Source organism: Trichomycterus rosablanca, chromosome 1 (genome assembly GCF_030014385.1).
Source record: "Trichomycterus rosablanca isolate fTriRos1 chromosome 1, fTriRos1.hap1, whole genome shotgun sequence".
In the NCBI taxonomy this organism is placed as follows: Eukaryota; Metazoa; Chordata; class Actinopteri; order Siluriformes; family Trichomycteridae; genus Trichomycterus; species Trichomycterus rosablanca.
In genome coordinates this window covers 66,061,663-66,080,241 of record NC_085988.1, presented here as the reverse complement: position 1 = coordinate 66,080,241, position 18,579 = coordinate 66,061,663, and the positions used below count along the sequence as shown (strand labels likewise).

The 18,579-nt window shown below is 38.0% G+C and overlaps 1 protein-coding gene across 4 annotated transcripts in view; it reads right to left on the bottom strand.

Annotated features, from left to right (window-relative positions):
* erc1b (ELKS/RAB6-interacting/CAST family member 1b) overlaps window positions 1-18,579 on the bottom strand; it is a 339,387-nt gene that overhangs the window by 8,232 nt on the left and 312,576 nt on the right. For 2 of the 4 annotated variants that reach the window (XM_062995237.1, XM_062995245.1), the window contains one exon: window positions 14,992-15,177. In XM_062995237.1, the coding sequence (XP_062851307.1) occupies window positions 14,992-15,177 (186 nt within the window). Of the gene's footprint in view, window positions 1-14,991; window positions 15,178-18,579 lie in introns of those variants that run through there. The other 2 variants (XM_062995260.1, XM_062995275.1) reach the window with 1 other exon arrangement.

Here is an 18,579-nt window from a genome sequence, read left to right as displayed (position 1 = left end):
TTTTTCTGGATTTTTTGTTGATATTCTGTCTCTCTCTGTTAAAATAAACCTTCCATAAAAATTATAGACTGTTCAAGTCTTTGTAAGGGGGTAAACTTACAAAATCAGCAGGGGATCAAATACTTATTTCCCCCACTGTACATGAAATGCTTTACAGTGGTACCTTGAAAGTCGACGTCAATTGGTTCTGGGAGTAGCGTCGAGTCTAAAATACGTTGAGTTTCAAGGTATTTTTTCCCCATAAGTATGTATGGAAAATTTGTTAGTGTTCCATGGTCCTGTGGAACTGCATATATTTTAGGCAAATGTAAAATAATGAGATTGTTTTTGACACTTATACACTGAAAGTAACACAAATATAATATAAAAAACACTGAAATACTATAAAAAAAGAGCTAAAAATCAATATAAAAATACGATAAAACCTGCACTTTAACTTTACTTCTTTATTGTTTCCTTATGCTTCTTAATCAAGGAGATGCTTGATCTTGGAATATCGTATTCCTTAGTGAGTAACGAAAAGCGTTTTAGACTCTCTCGGAAAAGCTGATTCTCACAATTTCTCAGCACACTGAGCTATAACACAAGTTAAAAGTGAAACGGGAGAAAAATCCGGATAAACACAGATACATGTGGAGCTTTTAGAGTGAATTTGACACACAAGTTATTCCACACAAATGCAGATTCCTCTGATATTTGCACTTTGATGACATTTTACCGCACCACTCAAGCCAAGCGCTGAACAAAGCGGCAGTCGCACACACATTGAGCTTAAGGGAAATGTTGAGTTAACCAAAGTTGTTCTCTTGGGCAAATGTTGGTAAATACTGGTTAACAGTCCGTGTGCTGTCGGGTCTGTTAACCAGTATTTAAATATGTTCTATGTTACATGTCATACATGTACTATTAGGTGTATTGTGTGTACTACTATGTGGACTATTATGTGTATCACCAAAGCAAATTCCTCGTATGTGTAACATAACTGGCGAAATAAAGTGATTCTGATTCTGAGTTTAAGGGTACACATTTCTCAAGTTTAGGGGACATCAAATTACAAGGTACCACTGTATGTTCACATTTAGATATTGCAGCAGTACATTATGCTAGCCCATCATCGTTGAGTGTCTACATACAGACACGATTGGCTATGTCTAAGGAGTAGTGTAGAGTGGCTGAAAGACAAAGGCTCCGCAATAAATAAGCATTCCGTTTGAGGTGTGTTACTGCATTGTGACCAGTGATTCTGGGGAAGCCAACAGCAGTCCCTACCAGGATAAAGCAATGGTATTACAATCTTTAAACATTTATTTAATTATTAGTCCAAAAGCTTTAGATCAATATACAGCATAAAAACAAGCTACTTCTGAGTGAATGAGGCATGTCAGTGCAGCTGCTGCTTCTTCCTACTTTACGATGTCTATTTAGCAGAAAATCACTGAAAAAACAGAGCAGTAAAGATAATGTGTGAAGATTTAGATAACGAACAGGTATCTGTCTCATTATCTGTCTCTAACTGGTTTCCTCTCTCAGCCTTGACCCAAAAATAGAGGAGAGGAGAAGCTGAGTGAAAAGCGTGCAGTGAGAGAGAGAGAGAGAGAGAGAGAGAGAGAGAGAGCGAGAGAGAGGAGGGTGTTTATTGTGAGCATTAGACTCTGTCATCACAGTGAATTCTTATCGTATGTTATCACACCTTTACTGCTCTGGTCCTCTCTGTGCCAAACAGCTCCAGATAAACAGCTGCTGGATTATTGAGGGCAGAATGAACTTAACTCAGAGCTTAACCAGAAGATGAACTAGTACCTGAGTGAGATCATCTACACATATAAGATAGACTAAACACATCTTAGGCTCATTAGATAAGGATGAATAGTCCTGCATTATAAACAAACAGCGCACTGGTTAAAGGAATTCTGAAATTACAAGCTTCAAATCACATTGGGAAATAGTCTGATCATGTCATGAAGAGTCAAGCTCCAGTTACACCAGGTTTGTTTAGGTGCGTAGTAAATCTGCATATAAAATCCTATTTAATTTAGTAGCAAGTGCAGTGTTTAGTGGTCTTTGATGGCAAAATTATGGTAGGCACAATTCTCCAGGGGAAATTTTCCGTGGAGTCCAAATTTGTTAACGTTTAACTCACAAATTCACACCTGATTACATAGTAGATCCTTAACGGATCCTGAACTGTAGCAGCATCATGAGTTAAAGGATTTATATAGTGCTTTTAGATCTGGATAGGATGGATTTAAGAGTCTAATAGTAATTTATTTTGTGCTTTTTATTACATATGCATGCAGACATGCATGTGAATGACACAGTCAACAAACAACCACTGCACAGAAATTTGTGTAAAAAAAAAAAAAAGTCTAATTTGGTTTGCTAAATTAATTTAATCTAAATCATAAAGTAAAGGGTAACATCCACAATGACAAACTATTTTTGCCTAAAATCTACCTGTATCAGTCTGATGTAGGCCTGGGCGGTATATTGCAAATATCAATATTTTCGATATTACTTTTTACATAATGCTGAAAATTAATCAAGTATGCCTAGGATACACAGGTTACCATTTGAGAACGTTTAAAAACAAAGCAAAAAACACATTGTGCAGCATGCTTTCTTCCGTGCATGAGCGATAAAAACAAGTCAGAGAACGACTCTTTTCAAATGAATTATTCATTGGAATCGAATCAGTGAGTGTGCTCTTATCTACAGTAAAGATTCATTCGTTTTCAATATTGTGTCGTGCGTAAACAACTCCATGGATCAGTGCACGTGTTTCAGTGAATCAGTCATGATTCAGGCCTTGATAAACAGCTGTATAAACCAATCAGAGCTTCCAAATTCAGATTTTGGGCGGAACTTCAGTTGTTCATCCAATCCAAAGCAATATATGCTCATTTTTTTATTTCTCCAATGTGTGCATTCAGGTGAGCTGGCAATGAAAAACTCTCTCTTCACTGGTTGTAGAGGTCTAAGTGATAGCTTAGTTAACGAATTACCAGTTTTAGCTTTCAACCGCGAAAGCCGAGATAATAAATTATCTGTTGGATATGGATATTTACATTCTGGAAATATTCTGGAAACATGAAGAAAAACATTTACAACAAAGTGGATTATATCTCTAATGGAACAACACACGGATATAGATTAATTTCTCAATTTAAAGAAGAGAAGCTCAGGTAAGCAGCGATTATGATTTTATACTACTTGCTTGTGCTTACCGTTTGCTTTCATTTTGCAATGATAGCAAAGCATTATCAAATATTGAACTTTTCGGTATTTTTTGATGATCATTGTACTTTGGTAAGTTTACATTATATTGTGTTGTATATCGCTACTTCTGAAAAGCATAGAGATCGAGTTTTTTAGTTATATCGACCCAGCCCTAGTCTGATGATGACTTTTTGCACACCTATTGCTCAGACTACACCATTCCAAATCACATATAATTTTATTTTTATGTTGTACCACTGCTTCATCCTGGTCAGGGTCGTGTTGGGTCCGGCTTTCCCGGAATCACTGGGCACAATGTGGTAATACACCCCAGAAAGGACACTAATCTATCGTGTCGTGGCCGGCCCCTCATCAGACATAGCCACACATATCTGTATGTAGACATGATTGGTTATGTCTGAGCCCATATGTAGTGGGCTATCATAATTTTTTACTGCTGCACCACCTGAACGCTTTACATAATTACATTTACTTATTTGTTTGGAAGTGTGTTGATGCCTAGACATCCAGAAGCAATTAACATTTCTGTGTGGAAAAATACATCTTGTGCCAGACTGCCACTGTTGAGGACTTAAGTAAGAAGTAAGAACCTTAATAATTATTAGAGAAGTAAGCACACTATTATTTCCTCTTGATTCATTAGAAATCTGATAATGGCTGAATTTCTGTGTGCATGTAAACTCAATCACTGTCTGATAATATCTTCACTTCCTGGACATTTTCCTTCCTCTCCTCTGGCTTTCATCCCACTGTCGCTCTTAACGTTAACCCCTGACCCCTTCATCATTTCTAGGTCCAAATTACAGCTGTCTTTCCACCCCACTGACCCTAACCTAACCCTTAAAAGAGTGGAAAAACGAATAGTGACAAAAAAGAAAAGATATAAATTAGGCCAGGAGCTGAATGCTCCCTTGGTAGGGTGGTTAAATCAGAGGGATAAGGATGGCGGCAATGGGCAGCCCTGTCCTTGGCTGGATCCAGATTGAGTTTCCATCACTGCCAGGACAGAGTGAGAGAGACAGGAATGAGCAAGCAAGGAAGATGGAGAAATAGAGCAGGGGGCTATGTGTAGATCTGCTAAAGCAATCAAATCTCGTCCCATAAATCTGCATATCTTCAAATGTGACACTCTTACCACATTCTGAACGCAATACATATAAAGTGGTGCTGTAGTTATCATAGTGAATTAAAAAGATGCCTGACGTTGAAAGGCTGATTAGTATGTAAATGGCTTTCTTACAGAAAACCCCTCCAAACCTTTGTGTGGTCCTTAACCTTTTTAATAAAGTGAGATGAGGTCACTACTAGCTTCCCTTATTGTGCTGAAATTCCCTCTCCCCAGGTCAGAACTCTAATGCTTCCCGCTGGAGTTTTCTTATTGGCGCTGGACTGAATATATTCCTACAGTGTGTCTAACAGTCTGACAGTTCTCCCCAATGACACCTCAAATGCTCTTACTTCCAAGGTTGTTCCAGCTCAGATGGAAGGGTTAAAGGTTAAGGGGTTGGGGTTCAGACAAGCACCCGTATGGAAGAAGCAGCTTTGCTTTGTAATGAACTCAACCTCTTAAACTCCTGGTCTGTTATGACCTGCATTTGGACACATCATTATCACTATTATTATTGAGTTTGAATGTTTTAGCCCCACCTTCTGCTGTCCTGTGCTATAAAACCAATTCTAAATAAATAATATGTTATTTTTATGTTTTGTGGCAACAGTTAATGGCCTTTTCATGTTCCAGGAAGACTTTCACACAAAATGAAATTCATGAAGAAATGGTTGGATGGGTTTGTGGTAGAGGAACCCCAAGGCCTAAATGGAACCCTGGTCTTTACCACTAGTAAAACACCTCTGGGATGACTTGGAATGTGGATTGCAAGACAGGCAGTCCAAAGTGCTCTTTTAGGTTATACATTCCCAAAGACGTGGTCTGAAATTCATCCCAAAGGTGTTCACTGGGGGTAAAGACCAGGGTTCTGTTCAGGTCCCTGGAGTTCCTCCATCACAAACATGCCCAACCATTTCTTCATGAATCTAATTTTCTGTGAAGGACACAGTCTTCCTGGAACAGGAAAGGACAATCCCCAAGCTGTTGCCTTGCCTTGTTTTCTACCCCTTCTTATTCAGTGTTTCCTCTCTGTCATGAACCTTAAAATGTAGCATGCTAATTTGTTCTTGTTAATAAGGTTTTTTGCTCTTGCATTATTTGTGATTGATTAACGACCGGAGCATGTAATGGATCAACTGGCATGGCTATTCTAATAAAGACTGGCAACCCTGAATGGATGTTCTCCATTTTTTTAATAATCATCTCCAGACCATCAGTGATCAGCTCAATGTTTTGCTTTTACAGAGAGGGCTACACCTCTGACTAACTGCTAATCAGGCACAGCTGGTTAGTCTCTATTGGCTGCATATTACCTTGTTTAAAGCTACAAAGACTTTTACAGTGTACTTCCTTTATTTACTTATTTATTTTACACGTGGCTACTGTCTATTGGCTGAACTTGAATTTTGGTTGGACAAATGACAGCATGATTTACATTATTTCTGTGCGCTAGATTAGACACTGTTGTACAAAAGTGGACATGAAACATGCTTGTAGGAGTAAGAGATTAATATTTTATCGTTATATTCTTGCTAGCCATATGAGGCATTACAGACTCTGATAACACTAACATCTAGAGAATTTGTTAAATGATTTTGGCTGGTGAGAGGGAAATAAGTCACAAGTAAATGTCAAATAAAAAGTCAGTTTATATTGTGTATGCCAATTTATGCCTCGACACAACAACAACATTAAAATTAACTGGCTATATGTCCCAAATAGCACTGTATTACACTAAATACTATGTCTGAACGGTGCAATGACACACTACATAGGACACCAGATATGGTTTAGGTTATAGCCAGGAAATTGTTATTTCTTGCAATATAAAATCCCAGAATTAAAAATCTCCTCATATGTATGTGCTAGGAAGACTGGGAGAAGCTTTGCACGTTTAGACAGTAATTCTCTCACTCTGTGTTAGTATCCTTTTTGACTGACATTCAAACCCCTCATCCTGTATCTTTAACACTCAGAGTAGTGTATCTGCAGCATATTTAGCCTATTCTAAGTTCTTCCCACAGTCAACAGACACTTCCTCCTCTTCAGAGCTGGCAGCATTTGTGCATTTTCTAAGAGACACTTAAATAAACAACTTAAGACTAAAATATCTATCAATTTAACTTTTAATTTCCAACTCTATTTTTATATTATGTCCATAAACACCCTGACATAATCTCAATAAAATGTACCAAAGAAGTGCCCCGAGGCAGAGGGGCTGTGGTTGGTTGTTCTAAGAAAGATCGACCACATCTGATTGCAAATGCTCTGAACATACGCAGCATGCAGATCTGAGCTGACCATCCATCAAATGTAATTGAATTTCTGGGCTAATGTGGCTAGGAGTGGACACACAGGTCACACCCCACTGTGACCACAATGCTAAATGAGGTCAGAGCAATTCAGTGGAGAGAATGTGGACACGACCATGATCAAAACCAGGTTAAAAAAAACGAGTTTAGACCCTGTGAACCTCGATGCAATCAGAGAGTCAAAATATAAATGCTACTATACTGCTATTCAAAGTAAGAAACTTTACAAGCAACAAAAACATCAGACTACTGTATACTTTATTATTGAAAAAGCAAACTGATTTTATTTTTATTTAATTTAATTTGCATCAACTGCTTCATCCTGTTGAGGGTCGTGGAAACACTGGACGCAAGGCAGGAATACCCTGGACTCGGTGCCAATCCATCCCAGGGACTTAGCATATCATCCCACAGACATAGCCAACCACCCGGACATAGCCAATCACGTATGTGTAGAGGCAGATGAAAACTGAACCTGGATCTCAGCAGTGGTCAGCTAGTGTAATAGACCACTGCACACCACAAGCACCTCTAACTGATTTAAGCTGGACCTACTATAAAGCCGTCTTATAACTCAACCTAACATGAATCCCCTGGCTTAGGAGTTTTTTTTATTTCTAAAGAAGCCACCACCCAACATCCGCATACATTAACATATTCAAACATGTAGTAAGGGTAGCTTAAAACAAAAATAAATAAAGAAATGAATCCCTTCAGCCCCCAAATGCACATAATACTGGTGAAAAAAAATGCCTGATTTCTTGTAACAACCAGATCATTCTGTGCATGTGAATGTGCTCAGTACTTTTACACCCCTGGTATGCGAACACATTCCCAAGCCCAGTAGGCTTTCTTTATAGCTGCTATTACATCTGTTCATCTTCCAGACTGATAAGGCTGATTAGAACAACGGCCTGTCTCCCAGCTATTCACCATCACTGAAGTCAACTCTATCCTGCACTATTACTCACTGGTAGTAGATGTAACAGGTCACTAAATGTGTGAAAAATCTCTTATACAACCTTGGTGGTTCATAAATGTGGTCTCCTTATTCCGCTTAATGGTTTTTTATTAATACGATATGCCGTGTGTGCTTTGGCACAGTTCTTACAGCTGTGGACAAGCTAAGCCAACGACAGCAAAACCTTAAGCTAAACTTCAGCAAGGAGAAGAAAAGATCATGAAGTCATGAAAAGATCAAACCTGACATTTTCCATGTTTAGCTCAGCCTGAAATAGCTGTCGTGAGGTAGGATATAAAGTGGATGTGAAGCTTGTTGTGCGCCCAAACAGAACAGACCCAGGACGTTGCACAACCACAGACTGACACACTCTTCTGTTAAGGAGTGATTACAAACCCCCGGATAGTATCCTAGTTCTACATTTCTTTCTCTTTTAATTGGAAATAGAGGAAATGGAAGGTGTACATATGGAACATTATTTATACTTTAAGGTACAGCAAAACAAGCAATGTGTACATATTTAGACCCCTTATTTGCTTCTTAAACAGCACCATATTTGTTCCTTTCATCTCAAACAGCTCAGGCTTCGCAGATATTTTTACCTAACTGAAAATAAGTTAAACTTGTAATATAATGCATCGTTCACTACGGGCTCGTTCTGCAATGTTTACTCCTATTTCCTGCATGTTTAAATTAGCCTACACTTATGCTGCCCAGGATTCATTGGCCTGTCAGCTAGCAGCTGGCCACAACAGGCACCCTGCAGCCGACTGCCTCAGTACCAGTCCCATATCTACCAACCACAACTCACAGCCACTCAATTCAGATGCAGCTTTCTGCAACTGTTTATTATCTTTTGATAATAAAAGCAGGCTTATTAATATTAGTGTCTGATTCTGTTTGACAGGTAGATTAAATGGTTAGTTCAAAATGCAGAACCAATGCTTGTATACATGTACAGAAACACTCTCTATAAATCTGTTTTAAATACTGTACTGAATGTAGATCCAATGCTAAAAAAATGATGTTATTTTCCAGAGATGTCCCAGACTGGTGCCAGCCTAAAATGCTGGATCAGTATAAAACTGAATTCAACATATTCTGATCTTTTCCAGTGATTTATTTTATATGGTACACATTTCGGATGTTGACTGACATCAGGTCATTCGCATAAACACAGGACACAAACATTCTTTCAAGCAAAAGGTTTGTTTAGTTAATGTGGGGATGTCAGTATAAGAAAAAAAAGCAAAATAAAAAACAGAAAGTCCTTTCCATCTGATCGTCTGGGAAATTTCTCATAATTCCCAGCCATAGAAGGAACACAAGTGGAAATGTGAAAGCGAGAGCTGCAAGTTTTGACGGTTCATCTTCTGGCTGCTCCCATATTAAGGGGTTAGCACAGCCTGGCTTGGCACAGTTTATGCCGAATGCCCTTCCTGATGCAACCCTCCTATTTTTATCCGGGCTTGGGGCTGACACTGAGAGCGCACAGACAACTGCATCTCCCTATAGTTAAGCTGTTCGGCAAATCCCCCAGTCAATCATGCCTGCTTAAAAGACACCAGGATGGCAGATAGAACTGCTGAAATTTGAATTCTGGATCTCAGAGGTAATTGGCTAGCATGTTTTATCTCTGTTCCATCCAAGCACCTTTAACTGCAAGTTATGACAGTAAATGTTACTGATAAACAATTAGTATGCATTCATTTAGTAGTTTTCTATATCTGCTTTATCAAGATCATGGATGCAGTAAGTCCACTGAAGCAATGGGCGCAAGTACTATAACTGTAAAGAAGGTTAAAGTAGCTATTCTAGCCAAAAGATTGGCAGCCTTGTTCCAAATACTGCCACAAACCCCTGTAATTAGTTTGTCTTCCACTGTACAGTGTGCACGTTATACAGTATATTCATACATACATACGAACGACACAGATTATTTCTTTTTATAGCTTAAAGGGTCATTCGTATTTATTAAGCTTTGCATTGTGTATTCGCACAAATTACATTTGCACCCATAACAAACCCTAGTTTAAGCACATATAAACTTGAACATTAACAAAAAGAAGTCAAACTACTAACTAGCAAGCAAAACTAACTACCACAGTTACATCAACAAAATACAATTCATGAATTCAGCTCAGCCCATGATAGTCGTCCATGACGAAGAATCACTTGACGCCTAAACACCTTATTACATTTACTATGCACACAAAAGTTTGTGTTTTGGTTTCAGTACATTTAATTCCTTATTTGCCAAAAAGTCTTTTGGGAAGTTTATTATCTTTGTAGGCCCGGTGGGTCTTGAAAGCGATTGAAAGCCTGTGTGTGGAACCTTAATTACCTTCCTGTGTGCCAGTCGTTTAAACAGAAATGCAACATCCTGTGAATGGTTTAAACTAAATAAAACAACATTTACGGCATCAGGGGAGAAAAAAAACCAGCAGGGCGAGGGGGTCATAAAAGCGCTGCTAACCACAACAGAGGATAAGCTAGTAGTCTGGCTGAATAGGGTGGTCTGGAGCATGTGCAATTAAAAGAGAGGCAATATAACATATTAGCCAGATTTTCTATATATGTATCATTTTGTTTCTTAATATTTGAAGTCTCTAAGCTGTGCGAGTCATCATATGATGAATGTACAGCATGACTTTTATTCATACATGTGTGTAGTTCTGGATTTTTACTGGGCCAGTAAAACCAGTCAGTAAAAACCCTGTTAAATGGAGAACAACTGGCAATAAAACTACAGCAAAGGAGCTAAAATATTTAAAGTGCTCTCTTAAATAGCTTGCCTCACTAAAACCAGAAAATATGCTGCATTTGTAATAAATAGATGGGGGACAGTATATCAAATTAAACTATATGGTTAAACTGTGTATACACTTAGAAGGGATATACACTCTGCGAACACTGTACTGGGTACAACCATCTAGTACATACATTTATTTAATAAGCTACACCTACCATATAGATAAACTTTGTGGGTAACAAACTATAGCTCATTTATTGTTTTATACACTTTGTCACCCCTATGTACCACATTTACCAAATAGTAGGGCCCCCAGTAGGACTCCCACTGACCAGATGAAGTTTGGGTGGTATACTAGCATGGTAATAACATGGTAGTGTGTGTTATTCTGGTACGTGTGTATTAGATGCAGCAGTGTTGTCTTAATGTAAGTTTTAATGTTGGTTTTCTTATATAGTTCGATGTGAAAATATTACCATACTGAGAGAATATTTGTCTATATGGTCAAATGGGTGGCACTATTCAAGATCAGGCTGCCATGCATTGACTGTGGACACTATAACCTGCGTAAGTCCATGCTGACTGTAAACATTGTCATCTGTCACCCATAACCATCTACTGACTTTGTTACTACACATTTAATAAAAGCAAACATTTCTGTTGTTACTCTGTTTAAAGTACAGTTATATAATGATATTTTTGATATTAAGGAGGCTGCCTAGCACATCCAATCAGGATTTGCATTAGTGCAATAGATCTAAACAACTTAAATGTAGGAAAAAAGTGGCTTCTGAAAGCTGCAGTAAACCACAAAACCCTGTATTACTTTACAACAGAGATACATACATGTTAGCATTGAAGTAACATTAAAGACTGGTGCGTATCAAAATCCTATCTAGTTTTCATAGTGAGAAAAAATACTTCATGAGAATATTACAGATAAGAAAAAACAGATAAGACGTGAGAACATAAAGCTTAGGTATTTTCCCAAATTTGTTAATCTGTTTTGTGAAACAGGTAAGTATCAATGATACATTATATAGTAATATAGCTCTTAGTATACAAGGACTGTAAGTCAACAGAAAAAAAGAAATGTAACCTAAATACATTTAAGAAGGCGAAGAAGATACAAGTCAAACAAGCTTATAAAAGCTAGCATCTCTTCCCTTTCAACATCTGAAACAGATTTCACTATTAGAAAAAGACTTAAAAATCGCCCTCTTTATTACATGGCCCAAACTGAAGTCTGTGCAGGACACTGTACATGTGTATACCATATGTATCTGAAACACTAAATGCTTTACACTTGTTTGGTATAAAGAAATAAAGTTTTGATTCATGAGCACAATTTTCAAGAGGCCAACTGGGTAGAAACTGCAATATTTATGATCTTGCTATTTTGTACTTAAAAACATCTCCCCATTAACAAGACCAAGAGAAAGCTGTGAAATTTGGTAAGCATATGTGCTTCCTTTCTGACACACTACATCACTGTACACACTATTGAGACAGCATGAAATTTTACTGTTGTTTAAAAATCAATGTTAAACTGAACGCAGAATCCCTGAAAGTTGCAGAAACCTCATTTATTATAAAAACGAATGAATGAGAGCTTGGTTGGAAAGAACATGAGTATAGCGCTGCTTTTTAATGGTGGACATGATCAGCATAAATTTAGCACAATATTTAGTAAAACTATTCCAACTTTTATTTACTAAGTAAATCTGATCGAATAAAGCATACATGGCATGGAATTGTGAACTATTGGACAGTTAAGTGAACAGTGACAACTGTCCAAGTGTCAAGAATTTCAAGTTGTGGCTTGTAGGTATTGATTTTAATTGACATGAGCTGCTAGCATGGCATTGGTAGTTATCAGCTATAGAGCTGCAGAAGATGCTCTAAAGTGTTTATCACAGCATGTTTTAAGTGCAGCCACATTTGCTACACAAACGAATCGCCAATCAAGAGAAAGCTCAGGTATTTTCTCTAAATTTGTTGACAACTGGAAAAGTTTGGCTTGAAGTTCACAAGGTCACTGAACCAAGCATCATTTTTCCACATGGAACAAAGAAGGTCCAGCAAATATCAGCAAGTGTTTAAAACAGACCCTCAGTCCACTCTCATAGAGAGGCAACAATCAGGAGTAAAAATCTATGGAGTCTATGGAGCAATAATAGGAGAAACTGGTATAATGGCTGGTAAGTTTTACCCAAGCAGGTTGGCTGCAGCTCTGGCCAAAACCCTGTCCCAATTAAATCTTTGCAAATAATTCAACTTCAAAACAAAAGAGTATAGTCGTAGCCTCAGATGACTGTGGCACAATCTTGGAAAGGTTTTCTCTCAGAGCGCATGCAGGCTGATGAAAGCAGTCATTCTCAAGGGAAAAGTAATTCACATTCATCTCTGCTCCCTACTCTATATTCAAAATAAATGAATAAAATTGTTACAAATGCCAAATTTGGATTCAATTTGGATTCATTTGAAGAAAAACAAAACAAAAAAATCTTTAACAGTATTTGCTTCTGGTCCAAATGCTTGTCATCAGGTAGCCCACATATGAAAAATCCCTTTCAATAATGTCAAAGCAAGCCAAAAACCTGCCAAAAAGACAGTTCACTACGCTGGGAAACACATAAGCATTGTACGAGCCTTGGCAACAGTGCTGCAGATCACTCTTCTTGAGGAATGGAGGTTGTTTTAACGTGAGTATAATGTATATACAAACTTCCAGACAATTTATTTTTATGATGTCACTGAAGTTTCAAAATAGATGCGAAACTGGGAAAATCTGCCTCAGGAACTAGACTTACGGTCTGTCTGCAGACAATTTACTGCTACGGAAGGTAGAATAATGGCTGCAAATTGGACCAAAAAAAGGATGCACATATGTATTGCTGAGCTGAGATTTATCCCAGTGAGATGAAATCTTCTCGTGCAGTTGTCTCCTCAGTTTCTCTTAGATCCCCTGATATGAACCCTTCTTCTAAGTCTCTGCTAATTTTGCATTGCCTCTTTCTTTAAGCCAGAATTAGGTAGCTTTTGCGCTTCTTCTGTTCAAGAAACAGAATTTAAGGCTAATAAAAGCGTTATATTGGACTATTTATTTTCTGTAGGAACTTATTTTACTCTATAAAGGGACCTAATGGCATTTACACAAAGTGAGCTTGATTCACAAAGCCAGACGGAGATTTATGGGCAGTGTACTTTAACGTTAGCTAGGGGCTCACACAGTGGCCAAACCAGATGGCTTCAATAATCGATGAGTGACAAATCCAGGTACATAAGAACCCTTAGCAATACCTGACTCGTATATCCTCTCAGGAACCATCCTTCTGCACAAGTTTCCAAAATATGCATACAAAGATGCTTTAAAATAAATACAAGCAGATGACAAATTGAAGGAAAAGTAAAGGGTGGTTGGACCACCATAAGCTGCAATACATCTTCAATACATAGATTCTACAAATCGCTGGATCTCTGCTAGAAAGATTAATCAATTTCTTTAGTGGAAATTTTGCTTTAATTTGTTTTTTTGAGTGCTGTCTAACACATTGGTCAAAGAAATCTACCACAGTTGTTTATCTGGGTTCTATCTCATGACTGTGAAGACCACATCATGCTGATTACATAATTAGAAGAGGGAGACTGCCTTTATTTGTCACATATACATATACATCTTTACAGTACATTGAAATTCTAACAGCTTACTTCAGAGCATAGGGTGAGCCATTGTACGGCGCCCCTGGAGCTGAGAGGGTTAAGGGCCTTGCTCAAGGGGCAAACAGTGGCTGCTTGGCAGAGCTGGGATTCATACTCTCAACCATTCGATTGATAGCCCAAAGCTATCAGTAACCATTTGTGATCTGTGAACAGGGCACTTTTATCCTAAAGACACCACTCCAATCAGGATAGAAAAAAATTTATCACACTGGTCAGATTGAACTTGTATGGATATGCTCCTTTGATAAATTTCCATAAACAACATACTAGCACTGCAAAATCTTATAGAAAGCGTAAAGAGGTGAAAGCTGTAATCACAAAGTGTGAGTCAACTTTATATAAATGCTGACAGTTTTTGAAATGGAATATCCAATAATCTTGTGTCCACATACTTTAGGTAGTGCAGCGTATCAGACACATAAAATACACAAATGTCTCTCTTTAGTCTTTAAATAAAATCTCTTGGCTAACATGATGCAAAATTTATGCTCATTTACAATAATGCACAGTTGGGGTGAGGTTGCAGGACTTTAGTTTAAGTATTCAGACCAGTACTTTTCTCCTGGTGCAGGCACACATACACCTGTCCACTTGTCAAGTAAATGATGAATGATTGCTCACCCAACCAGAACACGTCTTTCACATCACTGTAGCCACTGAACTCTCAGATGTGGGTCTGTCTCTGTATTGTGGAATTTACAGCCTACATTGACAGTTTCCATAATTTGATGAATAGCTGCTGTACTTATTCCTTTATTTTGTCACCATAAAAAGCTAGTTTGGTAAAAAATTTAAAGTTAAAGGGAGGTAAATAATATGCTGCCACTCTGACTTGGGAAAAACACTATAAGCAGGTATTAGAGACAGAAAAGCGTTCAGGTAAATCTAGTGACATTACCTCTTCCATGCTCATCTTTTGTAGCTCTTCCTCCCAGGCATCTCTTTGGCTGCGGTGGTAAGCTGAGGGTGGAGCCAGGTCCTGCAGAATATGGGGGTCTCTCTCATGGCAAAGGGCTGTTAGGTGGCCAATGTATAGTTTTAGCTTGCTGCGGTTCTGATTGAGGTCTATGAGCGGGGGAATAATCTGTACAAAACAGAAAACAGGGTGTCCTTGAGTATCATTTACATCCAAAAATCCATCTGCTTTGAAGCAAAAATTAAATGTGGATATAACAGATATGAAAAATCTGGGCAAAGCATGATAGAACAGAACATAAAACAGGACATCTGACTGGTGATTAAAAACTGATTTTTAAAACTGAAAAAGAAAAACACCAAAGTGCCTTTTCTAAAGCATAACTGTGAAGATCGAAAGATAAGAGATTTAAAAAATCCCTACTATTCCTAGGGATAATTACATAAAAGTCAGTATTTTTGATTATTTAAAAAGGTCTAAAGAATCAAATAGGTTTGCAAGGTATTCTATGTATGAATGCTTATATTTACTTACATGTCACATCTCTGTAACTGGTCAAACATTAGATTATAGAATTATAAGTATAATCATGTGCTACCAGACTATAAATTATGGTTTCATAATTATCAATATTAACACTTCAACAAAATGTTTAATAATTTACATCTATGGCATTAAGAGGACGCTTTTATTTTGACTTCCAATTGTGAACAAAATACAGTTCAATAAACTGAGGATTAAGAACCTTGCTCCAAATGTGGCCCAAAGGAGGCCCAAAAGTGGCAACCTGACAAGGGTGGAGCCGGAACCAACAACATTTTTTAATTGCTAGTGTAGTACCTTAATCGCTGAGCTACCACATTTATGACATACAATTGTGACAGAAAAACAATGCAAGCAATTGAGGGTTAAAGGCCCAGCTCAGGCCCAACAGTGGCTGCATGGCAGAGCTGGGATTCAAGCTTTCAGCTTTTCAGTTGATAGTGGTTAAGATAGTTGCCAGTTCAAGCCCGACCACAGCCAAGTTTGGCCCCTGAGCAAGGTCCTTAACTCTCAATTGTATTCAGTAGATAAAAGCATCTACTAAATGTTGCAAATGTAAATGTAATCAAGATGACGTGTGTGTGACTGAAACAAGCCTGCTCAATGTACATGGCTAAGAAAATGTATAGTGGTAGCCTATGGAGTAGGCCCTAATCCCTCTCGGCTCCAAAAATGCCATACAATGACTGAACCTGCGCTCTGAACATACTTTAGGCAGTGCAGGGTATCAGACACATAAAATACACAAATGTCTCTCTTTAGTCTTTAAATAAGATCTCTTGGCTAACATGATGCAAAATTTATGCTCATTTACAATAATGCACAGTTGGGGTGAGGTTGCAGGACTTTAGTTTAAGTATTCAGACCAGTACTTTTCTCCTGGTGCAGGCAGGCAATGACTGAACCTGCGCTCTGAACACTGGCTTCCAAAAAATGCTGGGATACGTGGAAAAAGAGTCTCACTGTACTTGACGTGTATATGTATACATGACAAATAAAGGCCCTACATCTGCCCTAGATTATAATTAAATCTGCTTGGTACAAGGCAGGCAGAGCAGGCTACACTGCCAGCACACCATCTTACATATACCACATGTCAAGCAAAACCTTTCTAACCTTGGCAAAGTGGCCACTGTTCCATGCATTTTCTAATAGGTGCAGTCAAACAAGTCCAGTGTAAATGTGTACAGAAACAATGCAGTTGTTGTCAGTCATCATTACTAAGATAAAATATGCCACAAAGTTAAATAACAACCCCCCCGCACTATGCCTGAAAACACAGATAATACCAAACAGTATAGAATGTTTGTTCCTAACATATTCACCTATGATAGTTGAAGTTATAAATTATTAACTGGAGATTTACAACAACTTATAATAATTAAGAAAAAAACACGTATGACTTTTCTTTTTCTATTTGAACTGTTAGCCTTACTACTTTTGTGCTTCAAGACCATGTTAAGTAAAATAATAAAGCAAGAATACACAAAATGCAGCACAATTCAAAATAATTGTTTTTAATGATTTATTTCAGATTTTTTCATTGAACTTAGTTAACTGTAACCGCAGACAGTGAATAAGCAAAGAAGGGGGGACCTAATGTACATTACTGGATACTATACCATGCCAAATAATCAAAGCTGCTGGGGGTAAATCTGTTCCCCAAACACTTTATAATCCCAAGATTGCCCTCACATATACATCATAGAGCCAAAAGCATGTGGACACCCCTACTAATTACTGAATTCAAGTGTTGCAGTCACTTTTATCACTGGTGTATAAAATCAATAAGGCTACATTCAATAAATAAATGATATGCTTATGACTTTGCGGCGACAGTTTAAGGAAGACCCTCTGTGCCCCTGTGCACCAGGCAAGCTCTATAAAGACAAGGTTTGACAAGTTTGGCTGAGAGGAACTTAACTAGCCAGCACAAAGTCATCCTACTGAACACCTTGATGAATTAGTGCCTGAACTCACAAATGCTCTTTTGACTAAATGTGCACAGAATCCCACTAACACACTCCAACATCTTGTGGAAAGGCTGTCCAGGAAAGTAAAGGCTGTTACAGCTACATGGTAACTTTCACATTTTCATCGGTGAGAGTCGTGATGACATTGCAGTTGCTTTTTACTGTCATCACAAGATGACAAAGTTGTTTTTGAGTGTGTTGTGGAAAAATGTCCATAATGTAAATGAATTCGGAAGAAAAGAACGATTTGTTATATAAAACACATTACTAGACAATAAATCTCAATCCCATAATGTTACAATCAACATTCTTTATGGAGGAGAGCAGAAACATTCCATAGAAACCACATCATACATCTTCCTTAAGCCTGATTTGTAAATTTCTCTTTTTAGCCAACAACAAACATTCCACACAATTATGATTCTTGTCTTGCTAAGATACTACCCAAGATGTATTTGACTTTTAAAAGAACTATTACGTTCTGAGCCACAGCCCACACAGCCAAAAACCATATTTACTCTTATATATGAGTCACAGGTCCAGCTCACCATACACATTTCATCTCACATGTTCAGAAAGTGAAACATACACTCATTCGGACCATATGTGCCTGCAGTCCTTTCCTGTAGGTTTGGGAATAAAGTAGACGCTTGGTCCGACACATTCTTCATCCCAGAACTCTTTTCATCTTATATCAGTGAGTGAAAGAGAAGGATGGATAAAATAATGTAGCTGGAGAGAGGTGGGAGGATAGGTGTGGGCAGACGGAAGATATAGCCGTGGATAGCGAGAAGCTGAGTAACAGGATAGCTGTGCTAAAGTGACCCAAACCCGAAAGGCCACAACACTCCTTCATCCTACTAACCACATGGACTTGCTCTGAACTGACTGACTGTTTGTTTCATGTGCTAAAGTCTGACTGTTGCTTTCAGACCTCCACACTTAATTAAACACTGCTAAGTAAAAGACATTTAAACATATGAAAAAATATGACTGATATTTCTTATTTTAATAATACAAAAGCACATAATACCTGGTTCACATTACAAGATTA